At 37.0% G+C, this 18,813-nt stretch overlaps 1 protein-coding gene across 1 annotated transcript; it reads right to left on the bottom strand.

The window, feature by feature from the left end:
- Positions 1 to 396: 396 nt before the first annotated feature.
- Positions 397 to 1,119, bottom strand: LOC131436193 (NPC intracellular cholesterol transporter 2 homolog a-like). The gene is made up of 2 exons (XM_058604812.1): positions 849 to 1,119; positions 397 to 782 (listed from the first exon to the last, which is right to left on the bottom strand). The coding sequence occupies exons 1-2, from the start codon at positions 1,060 to 1,062 to the stop codon at positions 508 to 510; spliced, it is 489 nt and encodes a 162-aa protein (XP_058460795.1). The 5' UTR covers positions 1,063 to 1,119; the 3' UTR covers positions 397 to 507.
- Between the last annotated feature and the right edge of the window lie 17,694 nt (positions 1,120 to 18,813).

Here is an 18,813-nt window from a genome sequence, read left to right as displayed (position 1 = left end):
AAATACGGCCATGAAAGTGGTTTAGCTGATCCGTTCCTTACCAGAACTCAGAAGCAGCGCCGTTCCGAAGCACGTTACTATTTGGTGGTACTGTTCGTTTACGGTTATGTTTTTGGTCTCAAGCCCTGTGGCAAATAAAATTAACTTTGTCACTTCTTTTCAGCCATGCTGTATTCGACTAGAGTGCCTGTAAGTAGAGTGACGACAACTGTTCGTTTGAAACGAGCAAGCGACCTGTCAAAAACAGTATGTAGTTTACTGAAACTGACAACATTTCGAAATAAATGTTTTGAGCATTACGGATCACTTTGAGATTACTGGTACTCTGGGGCACGGGACAATTGACAGTACTTTTTCCGAAAATGGAAGGTAGAGTAATTTGTTTAGAGAAACAGATTCTAACTCAGTCAATGCATGTTTATATTTTCAATGGATAAATAATAATGAATAATCTTCACATGGAAGCCGCGAGGTATGGTAATGTCATAACTAATCTTTCAGTCCAGCTCAGTTCGCAACAACACGAGCATCAACAATGAAGCATCCTTGCGATTGTTCGGTGTTGTCGATAATGTCAATCTGGATGGTAACGCTGACCAGCGGGTAGATCGCGGTGATCGGCATACTCAGGTGGTAGATCAGATCTTCGCCGGAACTGATCGGGCAGCGGGACTGCACCAGCCAATTGCAGGCGGCAGCACGCTCCGCCGGAAGCTGATATGGTCCGGTGATTCCCAGGGCGGTAGCCAGCACGGTGGTATTCAGGTTCGTGGCATCCCGAGCTATGATTTGTGGGAAATTTGTTACAATGAAACATCGGGAACACTCGCAAAAAACATGAAACTTACCAGCGCTGAATTCCATAACCATGTTAGCATCGGTACCTCGAGGAAGGTTACACGGGAATGCGGGGCAGTTCTCGATGCGAACTGTCTTTGGCGACGGTTGACCATTAGCGCAACTCCTAGCCGGAACGACATCCCATGACTCGTAGTCGATGTTGTCGGCATTCTGCAGCATGACGGCTGGAACGAGGACGACCAATATCAAAAGTTTGAACATCGTTGCAATATGTGGAGTTTCGGTGTTTTGGGTGGATCAGCGCTAGCTCGTAGCTCGATGTAGACAATGGATGTTGCTCGAGCTACCGTTCACAGTTTTATACTGGAAAAGGCATGTCGGCTGATTTGTTCGATAACACGTTCTTATCACTTTAGACTACCAGGTGTATGAAATCCAACGAAAAACAGGTGGACATCGCAGACACAGGTGTGCATATTCCATTTTTTCTTCTGTCATCCTGTTTGATAAACCCTTAAATTAGTACCCAACGACGTCAGGTGCAAAACGAACATTTATTGATGTTTCTTAGTTACGTTATCACGTACTTACACAGTATTCATGATGATAAATACAATGTATAATGCTTTATTCGGATAAGATTACATAGTTGGGGCTGGGATGTTCCCTTAGGCTGTTCATAATTTGTTCAGAAAACCCCAGACTGTATTTAATATCAGAGTAAATGCGAGCGGCTTAACACCGCAACAATGGAGATAGAGAAAATTGGTTCAAGCTGAGATTTAAAACGTTTGGAAAACTACCACTAAATACCAAATATACACACTTAAATTTTATAGCCGAATCTCGACAAAAAATGCCGAGATTTGCTCAGCCGAGAGATCGGTAATCATCTCGGCAAAATAATAATTATTGAGAATCTCGGCAATACCAAATTGATAACTGTCAATTATTGCCGAATTCCAAGATCTCCTGCACGTCCAAGTGCATTAGATTTATCTCTTTGCTCGACTTCAATTCGACTAGATTGCACCTGGAAAGTATTTCCTGATTTACACGGTAGTGATCATTTACCAATCATCATCTCAATTAGCAGTAACAAAGGCATCGCTAATTCAGTTAATATTCCATAGGATTTGACAAAAAATATTGACTGGATTAAATACCAAAGTAATATTTCAAGTGTCTTAACTTCAATGGAAGATCTCCCTTCCACTTCAAGAATGTTACTTCCTCGTTTGTTCGATTCTGGAGGCCGCAGAACAAGCCCAAACCAAACGATTTCTTGGTCCATCGTCTAACAGAAGGCCTCCAAACCCTTGGTGGGACAAAGAGTGCTCAGATGCTAAGCACGCGAAACAAAATGCTTTCAAGACGTTTTTAAAACGAGAAGGAGGAACTCCTCAGAATTTAGAAAAAAATCTTGACTTTTGAAACCAAGTACAAGAGCATACTTCGGGCCAAGAAATGTAGCTATTGGAGACATTTTGTCGAAGGTTTATCAAGAGAAACCTCAATGAGCACTCTTTGGAATACGGCCAGACGAATGAGGAATCGTAACGTATGAAATGAGAGTGAGGAATACACGAACCGATGGACAGTGTTGGTGATTGCCGAAAATTTCACAGAAGCTGCTATATTGCTATCTATATTGTATACAACATTTTCAATCCGGTAGAAGATGCTACAAGAACTCGAGTCTCTCAATGCATGAACCGCGAGAGAATATTTCTACATTCCTTCGCTCCACTTCATTCTCTGAGTATTTCTCGGCCCTTAAAAAAATTACAGTCTGTTAATGATCGTTGCTGTGTGGAATTTCCCAAGAGAGAATCGCAAGTTGACAATTATCGCAGAAAATCGAGTCGATGATTCAACTTGATGATTCTCATACTAGGTTGCAATATTTCAAAACCCTTGTGTGGAGCATTCACATACATTTTCATAGACACAACTTATACAAAGATTATATGCACATAGTTAGAATAAGCGGCAATAGTAAAAGGATTATATCGCAATTATCCACTGCCCGTATAGAATCGGATCGCAAAACGAGAATGAGCGACCGTTTGTTGCTTCAGAGAAGATCCCCACAGCGGCGTGCCAACCTTTGATTCTCAGAAATGTCATCGAGAGAAATTCGCTCTCGCACTGGTGTCGATTCTATGTTAAATGAGCCATGCCGTTTTTTTTTGTTGTTGCGATGATTTCCAACTCTCTTTGATGGCACTGAGTCAATCGTTGAAGAGTTGCCAGCGAACGTTCTTTGATACGATAAAAGCCATCCTTGCCGATGGATATTTGATTTTGCGAGGAAAGTTTGTCCAGATTACGTTCCTACGCATAGCATTATTAGGGAATCTTCTCCAAATAATGGTTCCATTGATAGCCCCTTTTCAATGATGGAATTTTCCATAGCACTCATGTCTTGTAACAATAACAATAGCTCATGGGTTGGACAGAATTAAATTCAACTTGGTGAAGAATCTGCCCGACCTCGCAAAAAGACGTTTGTTGGAATTGTTCAACAAGTTTCTTGAGCAAAATATTGTTTCACCTGACTGTAGGCAAGTGAAAGTTATCGCCATTCAAAAGCCGGGGAAACCAGCTTCCAACCACAACTCATATAAACCCATTGCGATGTTGTCCTGCATCAGAAAATTGTTCGAAAAAAATATTCTACGACGTCTCGACACTTGGAATGAGACGAACGGTTTGTTGTCAGATACTCAGTTTGGCTTCCGTAGAAATAAAGGAACGAATGATTGCCTTGCATTATATTCGTCTGACATCCAAATGGCCTTCGCTCAAAAACAACAAATGGCATCTGTATTTTTAGACATTAAAGGAGCATTTGATTCAGTTTCCATTGATGTTCTTTCAGACAAGCTCCACCAACATGGACTTCCAGCGGTTATAAATAATTATTTGCACAACTTTTTGTCAGAGAAACGCATGCATTTTTCACATGGCGATTTGGCAACATTCAGATTTAGTTACATGGATCTTCCGCAAGGCTCATGTCTTAGTCCGCTCCTTTATAATTTTTACGTGAATGACATTGACAGCAGTCTAGTAACCCCATGTACACTAAGACATTAGCTTTCTGATAACAAAATGCCAACAAAGAGTAAATTTTCTTCGAACAATAACAGGATCTTGGTGGAGTGCTCATCCGGAGGATCTAATGAAATTGTATCAGACAACGATACTTTCAGTGAGGGAATATGGATGCGTTTGCTTTCGTTCCGCTGCAAACTCTCATATTATCAAATTAGAGCGAATTCAATATCGTTGTTTGCGAATTGCTTCAGGCTGCATGCATTCGACACATGCAATGAGTCTTGAAGTTCTGGCGGGAGTTCTCCCATTGAAAGATCGTTTTTGGGAGCTTTCATCGCGACTGTTAATAAGATGTGAGGTACTGTATCCCCTGGTTATTAGTAACTTCGGAAAATTAGTCGAGCTTCAATTTCAAACAAGATTTATGACAGTATATTTTATCCATATGTCACTGGAAATCAGCCCTTCAAGATATGTTCCTATCCGTGTCAGATATGTTCCTATTCATGCAGCGCGAAGTGCGAGGAATCTCGGAACACCTACGCTCGTTGGAAATCCCAAAAATATTTACAAGTAAGTTTAGACATATTGACTCTGAGACAATATTTTACACGGACGGATCACGAATTGAAGACGCTACTGGGTTTGGTATATTCAACAATAATGGTTCAATTTCATTTAGGCTTCAAGAACCTGCATCTGTTTATATAGCAGAGTTAGCAGCAGTTCATTATAGTTTAAGTGTAATCGTCACATTATCTCCAAACCATTGTTTTCTTTTCACAGATAGTCTGTGTGAAATTGAAGACATTCGCTCAAACGCTGCTGGCAAAAATGAACCTTTTGAGGGGTTGAGGGTGAAATTTATGAGAGACAGATGGCTTTAAACGAATTCTATAGCGCGTCTCGCCGAAGAACACTTACCAGCTGGCAAGCTTCTTGGGATAAAGATGATCTGGGTCGGTGGATGCACTCAATTATTCCTAAAATATCGACAAAGACATGGTTCAGGGGACTGGATGTGAGTAGGGATTTCATTCGTGTGATGTCCAGACTCATGTCCAATCACTACACGTTAGATGCACATCTCCTTCGAATTAAACTTTCCGAGACTAATCATTGTGCTTGTGGCGAAGGTTACCGCGATATTGATCATGTCGTTTGGACATGCGTGGAGTATCGTGATGTCAGATCTCAACTAATAAATTCCTTGCGTACCCAAGGTAGACTATCCAATGTCCCAGTTCGCGACATTCTTGCTTGTCGTGACCTTCCTTGCATGAAACTTCTTTATTATTTCATTAAGTCCATTAGAGTTCCAATTTAAATTTTATTTTATGTTAGACTGTTTTCTCTTCCATGAGTTCAACCAATAGCCAGCTATTTTATCTATATATATAAAAATGCAGAGATCATTCTTTGTAATCGCATCACGTAAGAACGGATGGACGGATTGAGATGCTTTTTTTTTTGTTTGATCAGTTTTTACCCCCACCGGGTTCGTACATCAAAAAAATTAGGAAAACTTACCGGAAAAGTGGGAAAAACCAATAAAGTTATTTTGTATGGACAATGGAATTTTCCACTGAAAAAGTCGCCAATGATTGCTAGATCATTGATAGGTGTTTGGCGCATAACGAGTTGCATAAGTGTTTGGCCGTCGAAGAAAGGAATACTAGATCGTTGAAAGAATCTTTTGGCGCGCAACGAGTAGATTTGGGTGGAGATTTTACATGCATGATTGATTCGTCATTTGGAAACACGTGCTTAATAGGGTATCAAAATCATTACTTTCCAAATGACTGTTTTAGCTATACCGTAAACAGAAGCACAAGTTCTAATGTCATTTACCAGTAGATGTAGTTAGATGAATTATGTTGGCCATCGTGGGCGTGAGTTGAACAAATAAAATTATGTAACGATTTTTTTACGTATCAATGATAGGATTCTGCTGTTGAAATAATGAGTTCAGATGAAAATATTTTCCTTGCATTTAGCATGCTGAAGTTTGTTCAGCCGATTCGGGTGAGTTTTCAAGAGTGGTTTCACTTCAAAACGGATGGTATTCATGACATTTGTAAGCTGCTTAAGTCAAATCATTTCATTTTCCGAACTTTGGATTATTTGACGAATTACCATATGGGAATCGTGAATATAATATCTGAAGGAGAAATCGTGGCATGTAAGAACCATTAGTTTTGAGATCTGCTGTTTTATACATTGGCTTTAACGATAAGAAGAATACTGGTATAATCACTCCTCATGTTCACTCCGCTAGAACAGAATATTGATTCTCATGACTGAATACTAAGAAAAACGATGTGGTGGCTCGACGAATGAGAGACCTTTTGATACAATTCTTGAACGAATCCAGCGTTCATGTCAAAGTTAATGGACACAATATTTAATAAAAGGGTAATTTGAACTTTCTAATGTCCAAGTATTTTTAATTTTATCGCTATTTCGTTAATCGAAAATTGATCCTGTCATTATCCTGCTACGAACATTCATCAAACACGACTAAATAATATCACTAGCGGTAAAGCAAGTTATGGACAACCATTCAAAATAAGTTTATTACTTTCGATAATCCCTAAGGATTTGCTATTAAATTTTTAAGCGTCTTCAGTACAAATAAGTCTTAACATTCAATGACAAACAACCATCCCCGGGGGCTGCTTTTGGAAATTTGTGGGGTCAATTTAAAGTATTTATCTTGGTCATCTCTTTTTCATCCATCTGTTAATTTGTTTATTTGTTTATTTAGGAGCAAGGGAAAAGCTTGCTGGAGCTGAAATTTTGGTTCTCCTTCTCCAGCCGGCATAAAACCTTCTCATCTTTTGTATCAACAGATAACATTTGACCAAATGATACATAACGAAATCTTTAGTTACCCTTATTTAAACTACAAAGCTAACTAACAACTATTCATATCGTCTAATTATGTAAATAAAACTAGCGAGAAAATATTCGGAGATAACGGGTTTTAATGGTGTTACGAGATAAATTGAAATCAAATTCATCAGAGCAAGTATTGAATACGCGGCACATACTCGAAAACGGTTCATTGAAGCCATAGTTAGTTCTAGCACGAGGAATTCTGAGAAAGGGATTAAACCGCAAATTACGCCGAAGAATGTCAAAACTTAGCTGTTGTAGGAGATCTACACTATCAATTCGACATTGGATGTGGTCCGCGACGAAAACAGCTTTTTGTGTATCACGGCGGACAGATAGCAAATCGAAGTGTATGAGCCTACAACGATTTTCGTAGCTTGGAAGATTAAATGGATCTCTCCAGGGCAGGCGACGCAAAGCAAAACGAATGAACTTGCGCTGAACAGTTTCAATGCGCAGCTTATCAGTTTGGTAATATGGTGCCCAAACAACAACAGCATACTCCAGTGTAGAACGAACTAGAGCGCAATATAACGATTTCAGGCAGTATATGTTATTGAAACATATACTGCCTGAAATCGTTATATTTTTTCCCGGGTTGGCGGTTCAATGCATAGGATGCTGGTCTTACAAGCCACTTGTCGTATGTTCGAGCCCCGACCTGGAAGGATTCTTAGTGTCAGTAGGATCCATAGTACTAGCCATGCAATGATTCTGTACACTAAGAATCGGCTGCGAAGTCTGTTGAAACAGAAAGGCCAAATTCCACCAAAGGAATGTAATGCCAAGACTTTGCTTTTTTTATGTTATTGAAATTTTTTGAGATGCGAAAGATGAATCCTAGCATCTTTAATGCTTTAGAGATTCTATGTGATCTTTGAAACTAAGTTTTGAATCCAATAACACTCCTAGATCCTTATTTGATGTCTCCCGTTTTAGTACAGCTTGCGAAATAGTGTAATCATACATGATCGTGGTTCGTTTACGAGAGAAGGAGATAACGAAACATTTGAAGGCGTTTATAACCATTCTGTTGACGTTGCACCAGTTAAAAAATACATCCAACTGTGACTGCAAGAAGTTTGAGTCTTTCATATATTTGATGAGATGAAACAGCTTGAAATCGTAGGCGAATGATAGCTTCATGCATTGCATGCGAAATTTAGATCATTTAGATATAGCAGAAATATGAATAGTCCTAGATGGCTTCCCTGAGGAATGCCAGAGCTCACGATGAATGATGGAGTAACGCAGTCGCCAATTTTCACGGTCATACTACGACCAGTCAGATATGATTCAATCAAATCCATCATCCCACATGTCAAATCTTTAGCTTGAGAGAGATATACAATCTCTGTTCAATACACTGACTCGAAGGATGAGATGGCAATTGGTGCATTTGTTTAGTTTTTGCGTAACAAAAGCATTGAACATATCCACAATAATTCATGATGTTGGATATGAATTTGTCGTAATTCGTTTATTGTAAGCCAAGTAATCAGTAAAATAATGGAAAGAAACATTAACGTTTGACAACTCTGCTGTCCGAAAACACAAATTTAAAAAAATAATTTCAGGCGAGACAAAGTTCGACGGGCCAGCTAGTAATAAATAAAAGTTTATGAACTTATACAAACAAACCTGAAATAGTTATAAGATCATGCACAAAATAGATGTATTTTATTTAATGTAATTTATAATAGAAAATCGCTTGATAAAAACAGTGTTTAGATTAACTAATGAATACCAACATACTAATATGATATTCGAAATGAACTAGGTTTAAAGTACTATGTATTGTGGATGCCATGGCGAAGAAAAAGTTATGTATATTGCCTATGAAATAAATGTATTTATGAAAAAAAAATTATTTCCGAACTCGCCGAGTCATCAGTAACCGAACGTAGGAAGGATTTTTCTTTAGTATTGTATGAAATAAATATCACAAAAGCTAAGGTTGGAGAAAGGGGGTGTTTTATTGATGCCCATTTTAATGCAGTATACAAAAAAGCAAAACAATCCTCAAAAGAAAACATAACGGTTAAAGACAATTATTTGAAGTGCTCCTCAACGCATTTACCTGAAAATACGAAGACTTTTGTAAGAATATATGAACTGCAGAGCTTTTTTTATTTCACTTATCTTATCAAGCAATATAAGAATCTCTTACCTTCATCTAATATATATTATTCTCCTGCTCCACCAGCAATGACTACGTGGTGTCTTGCACATTCGACAAGAGACATTAAATGACAAGTGTTTCACCGAGTTTCAGTAAAAGCTAACACACTGTTCAAAATTTTGGCAAACGGATTTACTGATTTCGGTATATTTGTTGTTTACTGACAAACTCAGCATAATCTTTTTTTCAAACTTCGGCAAAAGAATGCGCTTTACCGAAATATCAGAATATTACATGAACGAATTTCGGAAAAGAGCATATGGATTACTGTACAATCAGTAAAATATCGTGTTGACGATCTAATTCGGTGTTTCATTATGCCGAGCTCAAGAATCTGTTTTAAGTGTGTATTTAAGCGGCCTAGACACTTAAAACCAATTCTCGAGCTCAGTAGATTTAAATGCCGAATTCGATCGGTTACACGAAACTTTACTGATTATTCAATAATCGACAGCCTTGGTATTACAACATTCCTGTAGTGGAATTTGACCTTCTGTTTCAACAGACTTCGCAGCCGATTCAGAGTGTTCAGAACCATTGCATGGCTAGTGCTACGATTCTACTGACACTACGAATCCTACCAGGTCGGGGCTCGAACATACGACAACTGGTTTGTAAGACCAGCTCCCTTTGCATTGAACCGCCAACCCGAGAACCCGGGTAATCGACATGCTCTTTTGCGAAATTCGTTAGTCTGTATAGAATTGCTGAAAAAAACAACTTTCGAATGTAGTCTTGGATACCCATGGTATTACATACCATTCGACTCAGCTCGAGGATGTCGGAAAATATATGTGTCCGTGTAAGATGACTGAACAGATTTTGACAAGCCTACGTTCATTTGAAAGGTATTTCTGAGTTGTGTATAAAGCTCGAAACAAATGCGGAAAGTTTTTCCAATTGTGTGCCATTTTCTAAAAAAAAAACCTACATGAAAATGATCCGAAATCGAAAAAAACTTTGACATTCAAAAGGTAATGGACCAAATCGAGCATTATTTTTTCAGAGTTGATTAGTGGTAGCTCATAAGAATTAGAATGTAATAGGCAAACAAAGTCAGGAAACTCATCAGAAAAATTAAGAATCGGAAAACACCTTAATTGTTGAGGAGAGCAGTCTTCTCCTTCAGTCCCCACTGCAACCCTCACATTTGTGTAACGAAACGAAACTGTACAGTTCAACCAATTTTCAAATGAATACTTTCTTTCAGGTTCAGTTAACGCGAATGTTCAAGAAAGTTAACATTCTTTCGCGGAATCAAAACCTTCATCTTCGACAGGGTTGTAAATTTTTACAATTATTTTTAATTTATTGACATGTAATACTTCTTATACACAATATCAGTGAAATTGACTTGAATAGAGAAGGAATATATATATATATATATATATATATATATATATATATATATATATATATATATATATATATATATATATATATATATATATATATATATATATATATATATATATATATATATATATATATATATATATATATATATATATATATATATATATATATATATATATATATATATATATATATATATATATATATATATATATATATATATATATATATATATATATATATATATATATATATATATATATATATATATATATATCTCTTATGATCAAACAAGAATGTTTTGGGTTTGAAACGCGTCGCTTCTCGACTGGTGCCAAAAAAGCTGAATTTTTTATTCAAAAACAGCGTCGTGTTGATGTGGCCAAAGAGATGATTTCCAACGCAGATAGTGACCCCACATTCATCGAATGCATCATAACTGGTGATGAGGTGTGGATCTATGAATATGACGTCGAAACCGCACAACAATCGACCGAATGGCGCTTCGAAGGCGAGCCGTTGTTCTAAATTTTCATCCATTATAAAAATCGCCGCACGAAAATTTTTCAACTTCTTTGTATAGACGCCAAACAAAAACTAATCGTACGATATGCGTCAAAAGTTGACAGAATGTGTATAAAAGTGTTGCCAACGTTGAGAGAATAAAAGTTTACAGATTGGACAAGCGCGGGAATTTTAAAATGAAAATTCCGGATCTTTTTTGATCATAAGGTGCTCTGGTATTCTTCAAAATAGAATTCTTCGATTCTTAATTAAAATTTAACCGGAATCGGTTTAGTTGACTGTTTACTGATAATAAAAACAATTGGATTAGTTTTCTGGCCGTTTTTTAAACTTTCACGTTTTCTGTTTCGCCCGCGTGAAGGTATAAAATTTTTAACACACTTTAGCCTGAAATTCTGGAATTCCATACAAGACCACAGGGCCTTCCATTGAAAGCTAAAGTTTATTAAAATTGGTCAAACCATCACTGAGAAAAGTACGTGAGATCAATTTGAGACAATTTTACCACTATTTCCTGTACCTCCGGAATCGGAAACTGAGATAGCCAAAATCGATTTGTTTGTAAGTCTACTGATAATAAATATCGAATGGAGTAGTCTTGGAGTTAGTTTAGATATTTTTTTTTCGTTTTTTTGTTTCGCCCCTCTAAGTGATGCCACAAAAATTTTACCAAACTTTACCCTATAATTCCGGAACCGGAAGTCGAATCCGAATGAAATTCAGAAGTTTTGTGTGGGACCATCAGACCATTCATTTGAATCAAAGTTTTTTGAAATCGGTCACGCTATATCTAAGAAAAGCGAGTAAGTAAATTTTAACTGGAATTTTAACACTAATCACCTTATAATTCCGGAACCGGAAGTTGGACACAAATGAAATTCGAAAGTTTTGTGAAGGACCATAAGAGCACTCATTCGAATCAAAGTTTGTGAAAATCAGTCGCTCCATCTATGAGAAAAGTTAGAACACACATTTTTATTTTTGTGCACATTTACCCCATAACACCGGAACCGGAAGTCGGATCTTAATAATATTCAGGAATTTTATATGGGACCACAAGCCCTCTCATTTGAATCAAAGTTTGTGAAAATCGGTTCAGCCATCTCCGAGAAAAGTTAATGCCAAAGAACGTCAGCTTGAAAAGATGGGTATGTTTGACACAGATTCTTTTACAATTCCGTCATTCACGTTTTTATAAATTGAGCCTAGCCCGTAAATTTGTTGCCTCGGAATAATCATCTAATGACAATTTTTTACAGAGTACTTGACAATCAGCACACTGCGATGAGGGCATTGACCTTCAGCCGAGCAGAGATGAATAGGGGTGCTGTTACCCTATAGTCCCTATATTATATGAAATTAGCATAATTTCATATTTATTGTGCTGTACGAATCTAATGCTCAAATCGTTGCACTGACCACGTTTAGGTTTTCTGTAATCAAATCACCTTTTAATTTATTGAAGCTACTCAGCACAGTTCGCTTCCCGGTCGTATTCTATGGAGAGACCCGCTCATTATCACGAACCGAAACGAACAACATGGTCTTATCGGTCATGATTGGCTATCAGTACTTCGACGGCATGTTTGCAAATCGGATTTCATTGATGGAATCATAACAAGTAGGTATATACGAATCGATTTGTCAGATGTTTATCTATGAGACAAGCCCATATAGAGGATTTATGACACGGGAACAAAACCATCATGAAATTTATTCGTAAGTGGCTATGTAGGGTAACAGAGGTATTTTGGCCCACTTTAGGATTGATTTTATTTTGGCCCACTTTGAATAAATATCCACCAAATGTTGTAATATCTTTGAAGAACCCTTTCGCAATGGGTAATTTAATGTGATTAGCTTCAAATTTATGCAACATCGGTTACTTAACATCGATAAAATCCGATAAAATCGATAAAGTTTGTTAGGTGGGCCAAAATATATGGAGTGGCCAAAATACCTCTGTTACCCTATAATCTATTCTAGCGAAGTTTTCATGCTTCAGACTGTCAACTGTGTTGTGGAGTTATGAGAAGTTTATTTCTCAAATCTCTACAATCAGTGATTACAGTTCAAATACGCAAGTGTTAGAATTTAAAAAAATAATGAAATTTACCAGTGACGTAAATCCGCATATGACACTAATCATAAGAACGTAATTCGTAAAATGACTGAATTTTACAAGAATGATTCACATATGTGTCGAACATACACTACTTTTACAGCAGACGAATAAATTTACATGCTTCAACACTTAAAAATATGTCAGAATGCATTAAATATGTGTCAGGTCCACTGTAAAAATAAGTCAGTTTTGACGCTCGTATATGTCGGTCTTAGAAGACGTAAATTTACACGATATTTTCTAGGTGTGTCAAGAACATTCACAAAATCGTTTAATCGATCATTAACATGTAAACATTGAATCTTTGTGATAGATACATTGTTTTTTAAATAATACAAAACATGCAGAAAATTCAGCTCCAACTGTTATATCTCACCAAATAACAGTAATCCGTCATGTTAACGCCGAGTGTTAAGATCGAAATCACTCAATTCTGTTTCATAAACGTAATCCTGCGGCATCATCAGTATGAAGAAATAGACCATCCTTCCCAGACGGAAACATACCATTCAAAACGTTTCCAAAGCTAGAGATAGTCATCGATCATAACACTTCACCAAATGTGAGAAACTACACGCTGCTATAACAACTCAGCTTTTTTTTCCTGGCCAATGGTACAAATATCTCCGGCCACCAGCAGATATCAAGGAATCATCAATGCGAATGTTGCTCACATCAATCAATCATAAAAACCGACGGGAGGCGTTTCGTAGTGAGATGTGTAAGTCGATTGTCTTTCATGTAGCCTGGTATGGGTTCGATTCCGAGCTGCCTCTCGAAGGTTGACAAGTTTTCAGATCGGCTAGAAGAATGACATGTTTAACCCATGCACACGGAAATAATCATGAGGAGATATTCAACAAGGCATTATTCCTGTCCTTTATATGTATTCATAAACAAAATTCGAAAAACTACCTTCCCAAACAAAAAGCTCAGCGCCGATGAAATGGGAAATCTGAAAAAAAAAAAAAAAACAAATAACGACACGAGAAAACTGGAAGGTGTGAGCCATGATTTACTAACTTGTTTTGACGAAGTTATTGGTTGCTAAGGCGATGGGTCGTCTGCATAGTCTGCTGCTCCGCATTTGGGTGCTGCCGAAAGTGCCGGAAATATTAGGTAGAGATTGTCATCAAAAGTCCAAACAAAGTTATAAGCTCTCTTTTCTATTGCGCTGCACTGTGGGACTTGAACCAGAAGCAGGCCAATCCCCGTCCGTTGGAAATTACTGATTATCACTGGCATTTGTGGCTGATGGCTGAGATTATTCAGATTGATGGATTTGAGCTGGCACTTTGGTGTTAAACTAATGTCAAAAAGTTTGACAATCACCCCCTTCACTTCATCGAAAACCGGCTTCATTCTAGTCATTCTTCCTGACATATCTGTTCCGCACCGAAAAAAAAGTGCTACGGGATAGCGGTTCCCTCCTTGGAAGCAGGTACTTCACGGCACTGTCATCGGTAATTGAATCAGCAGGATGCTGCTATGAACTTTACTTTCCAGTTGACTCGTTTACTCGGGATTTATGGGATTCGCTTTGCAGATGTGACATTTGTAGGAATAGCGTATAATTCGAAATGAGATTTGTTTGTTTCAATCAACTTCTGTGACTTCAATACTGAATACTATTCAGTGCACTAGGAAGGTGTCCGCAATGTTTACAATTATTATAATGACTTCTCTTTTTGCAATTGACGCAGGGTTGCGTTTTTATTCTCTATACCGAACTGTATTTCATTAATTTCACAAAGTGAAAGAATATCAAAAATACTCCATATTTAATATTTTAATGACATTTTCCCTGTTTGATTTTTTTGGTGTAATTATTGAACTTCTGAAAAAGAAAATATTGTAAGAATGTTATCAATACCACATTTATTACGTACACCTTGTTAAGGGGCGGGTAGGGTCTAACACATTTGAAAAATCATTTATTTTTTTCCTTCTATTTTCTTATAGTAAAACATTTCAAGAATATTCAGTGAAATTTTCAAGGCTATCGGAACAAAACTCAACAAGTTGTGGGTCTTTATCTTTGCTTATCTCATACTGCGAAGAAGTAAGAGCTCGGCGCACAGATTTCTGCTTCGATTGACTTAAAAACTTGACAAAACATTCTTGAAATGTTTCATTATAACAAATTAAAAAAGAAAAACCTGTTTTAATCCACCTAATGGTGTAATGATGCCTTTCTTATATTACTCATAACATCATAAATATTACTGTGAAATTCGCTAAAAAAAACTGTTCATTGTATAGAAATAGGAAAGTTTGTTCGGACTTAATCTAACAAACTCTACAAATCCTGTTTACCCTTTAGTTCCGGAACCGGAAGTAGTATCTACAACAAATCTAGGAAATCCCTACGAAACTGTAAGATTTTTCTTTTCAGCCTATAAGTTTGTGAAAATCGATGTGGCCATCTTGAAGGAAAGCGAGTGAGACCCTTTTGCAGTTTTTAATCACCATTTTCAATTCTTCAACACCGGATTCAGATGACCGAAATAGCCGAAGTTGGTTTGTTTGCCAGCTACAAATATGACCTACAAATTGGAACAGTTTTTAACCTAGTTAAACCTAGACTTGCTATCTCATGCTCTATTTTGATTTAACCAATTAGACGAAATCTAACAAACGAAGCGAACCTGCGTTTCTATTACTTTCGCATATGTAAGTCAAGCTAAACAGCATGAATCAGCAGCAAAAACATGTAGATTATTACTATTCTTATTATTATTGACATCATTACATCATCGGCACGGTATTACTGCACTATTGGCTGTGAAAATTGCATACTATTTCAAATAAATTTGAATTCAAACAAACATTCGTTTATTCTTTCAATCGCACTTATCATAGAATAGCTAAAATTTTTATCAAACGCAGCCCCGTTTTTTTCCATTATCACACACCATTAGCAGACATCCGTAACCGTTTCGATTCCTTCATAGCGTGTACGAAATAGCATAAAGCACGCATCGTTTGTTTTGTGTTTTCTTCTCCTTTAGGTGTTGTACATATTGTCAATCCATATGGCGATTTGAAAACTTTGACACTCGTCGCCCTGTAACTGCGGAACCGGAAGTCGGATCCGGATGAACTTTCACAGTATTTTTAAAGATACTATGAGCTTCAATTCAAATCATGATTTGAGAAAATCGGTTCAAGCATCGCAGAGAAATCGAAGTGAGTTATATTTTTGGAGTTTTCCTTTACCACTTTCGGTGCTTCCGGAACAGGAAGTGCCGAATTAAGTTTTTGTGCTTACAAACTAACTAGCTTTGCAAACTAGAATAATTTATCAGACAGTTTTATGGGATTTGTACTTGTTTTTGACCATCCTTTGTGAAAAAAATACTCCTGAAATTGATAATTTTCCACTTATCACGCTTTAGTTCCGTAACCGAATCCGGATCTGGATGAAATGTTCTAGAAATTTTTAGGATACTATAAGACCTTTCATTTGATTCATAGTTAGTAAAAATCGGTTGAGCCGTTTTAGAGAAAAATGAGTGCACACTTTTTCTCTAATTTTCACATATTACCATATAACTTCGGAACCTGAAGTCGGATTCAAATACTATTCAATAGCAGGCTATGGTACTTTTAGTCCATCTTTTTGAATCTAAGTTTGTGAAAATCGGTTCAGCCGTCTCCGAGAAATTTTTGTTACATACAAACACATACACACACACACACACAAACACACACATACAATATTCGAAGAACTAAGTCGAATGGTATATTACAAAAGTCGGTTTTCACAGTGATTACATAGCCTTTCTCTTTCCCCGGGTTGGTTCAATGCATAGGGCGCTGGTCTTACAAGCCAGTTGTCGTATGTTCGAATCCCGACCTGGAAGGATTCTTAGTGTCAGTAGTATCCATAGTACTAGCCATGCAATGATTCTGTACACTAAGAATCGGCTGCGAAGTCTGTTGAAACAGAAAGGCCAAATTCCACAAAAGGAATGTAATGCCAGGACTTTGCTTTGCTTACATATCCTTCCTATATGAGAAAGACAAAAATATGATTTTTGAAAATGTTGGACCCTACGGGCTCCCTTGAGTAATAAATTGTTTACATTCATTTTATAGACAAAACCACTCTTATTCCACCTAGTGGTGTGATAATTCCTTTTTCTTTCTTCAAAGCAGTCTCATGAATTTTTTATCATTTTATGAAATAATTTCTGACACTAATTTTGGCTCATTTTTGACACCAATTTATTCAGATTGATTCGAGTGGTTCACAAAAGTATGCTTCAGTGCTTATGTCACATACTCGGTATCGTTTTTCCAATCAAGCGCTTGGCATTTACGTTGCCCATTTATATGAGAAGAGTGATGCTTATCTAAAAAACGTGATTAATCCACCTAGCAGTGAGATGATTTTTTTATAAATCCGCAACTTTGAGAAACGATTCGAAACTGGATCCGGAGTTCTAAGATCGGTGTAGCCGAAATCAGATAAATTCACCTGAGTAGTGTGTAGACATCTTTGAGAAATTGTAGTGCGAATTAAAATTTGGGGGTACATTCCGAATCCAAAAAAGAATACCGCTTAAACTGAAATAAATTTATTTGGTAATCGACTATCCAAATTTGCAAACCCGATAAACCTGATTAATTTATGTGAAATGGACATTTTTATACTAATCACCCTGTATCTCCGAAACCAGAAATCGGATCTGACTAATTTTTATAGGATTTTAAGACCTCTCGTTTGAATCATAGATGATTCTTAAATTTCGTTTGAATCTTAGATCGGTTCAGCCATCTACGAGAAAAATGAATTGCATTATTTTAATTTCGTTTCACATGTCATCCTGTGGTTCCGAAATCAGAAGTCGGATCCAAATTTGGAAGTATACTAGTTTTCATATGAATCTGAGTTTGAAGAAAACGGTTTAGCCATCTCCGAAAAAATTGAGTGAAATTATTTGTCACACACGCATTTGCTGATCTCGACGAACTGAGTCGTATAGTATATGGAAGTTATGTTCTTCCAGCTTTTATTGCTGTAAGTAGTTTAAATCAATATAATTATGGAATTACTTTCAACTCGAAAATGCTAATATCATCTGGTTTATAAATGCCATATTCGAACGATTATGTTGCCAAAAACGAACCATGCTAAAATCGATCCAAGGCAAATTGTCATGAAAAAGGATGCTGTACACTGTCTTTTGGGCACTTAGAAACAATTGTATGTCACAGTATAAAAATCGTGTTTTCCGTTGCTCCCAAGCATTTCTTTGTCATACAGTGCTCAAAACTTCTACTGCTGGAATAAGGGGAAAAGTCGTTTACACAAAAATATTGATATCTCCGTTAAAAATGGACGGATTTTAACAAACTATGGCTTGTTGGATAGCTATTACCGTGCGGAATCTAAGTCTAAAAACATATTCTGTTTTCAAGGTTAATTGTGACAGATACTGTCAAAAAACTGAAAATTTTGACACAAAACTCCGTATAACTCAAAAAGTAAACATCCTATCTCAAAACCATTCAATAGCGTTTTGGGTGACGGGGAGACCTTTCATTTGCGACTAGTTTGATCAAAATCGGTCCAGCCATCTCTGAGATCTCGACCTCTTAGTTGACAACACACATACAGACACACACACATACACACACACACAGACATTTGCTCAGTTCGTCGAGCTGAATCGATTGGTATATGTCATTCGGCCCTCCGGGCCTCGGAAAAATTTTCGAAAGTTTGAGCGAATTCTATACCTATTTTTTATATATATAAAAAAAGGTAAAAAACGCTTCTTAGTCCACTTTGTGGAATTTTCATAGATCCTGAAAAATCACCAATACGAGATCTTGATTTTGGAAATTTCATGTA

This window comes from Malaya genurostris, chromosome 1 (genome assembly GCF_030247185.1).
Source record: "Malaya genurostris strain Urasoe2022 chromosome 1, Malgen_1.1, whole genome shotgun sequence".
In the NCBI taxonomy this organism is placed as follows: Eukaryota; Metazoa; Arthropoda; class Insecta; order Diptera; family Culicidae; genus Malaya; species Malaya genurostris.
This window is presented reverse-complemented; position numbering and strand designations above follow the sequence as displayed.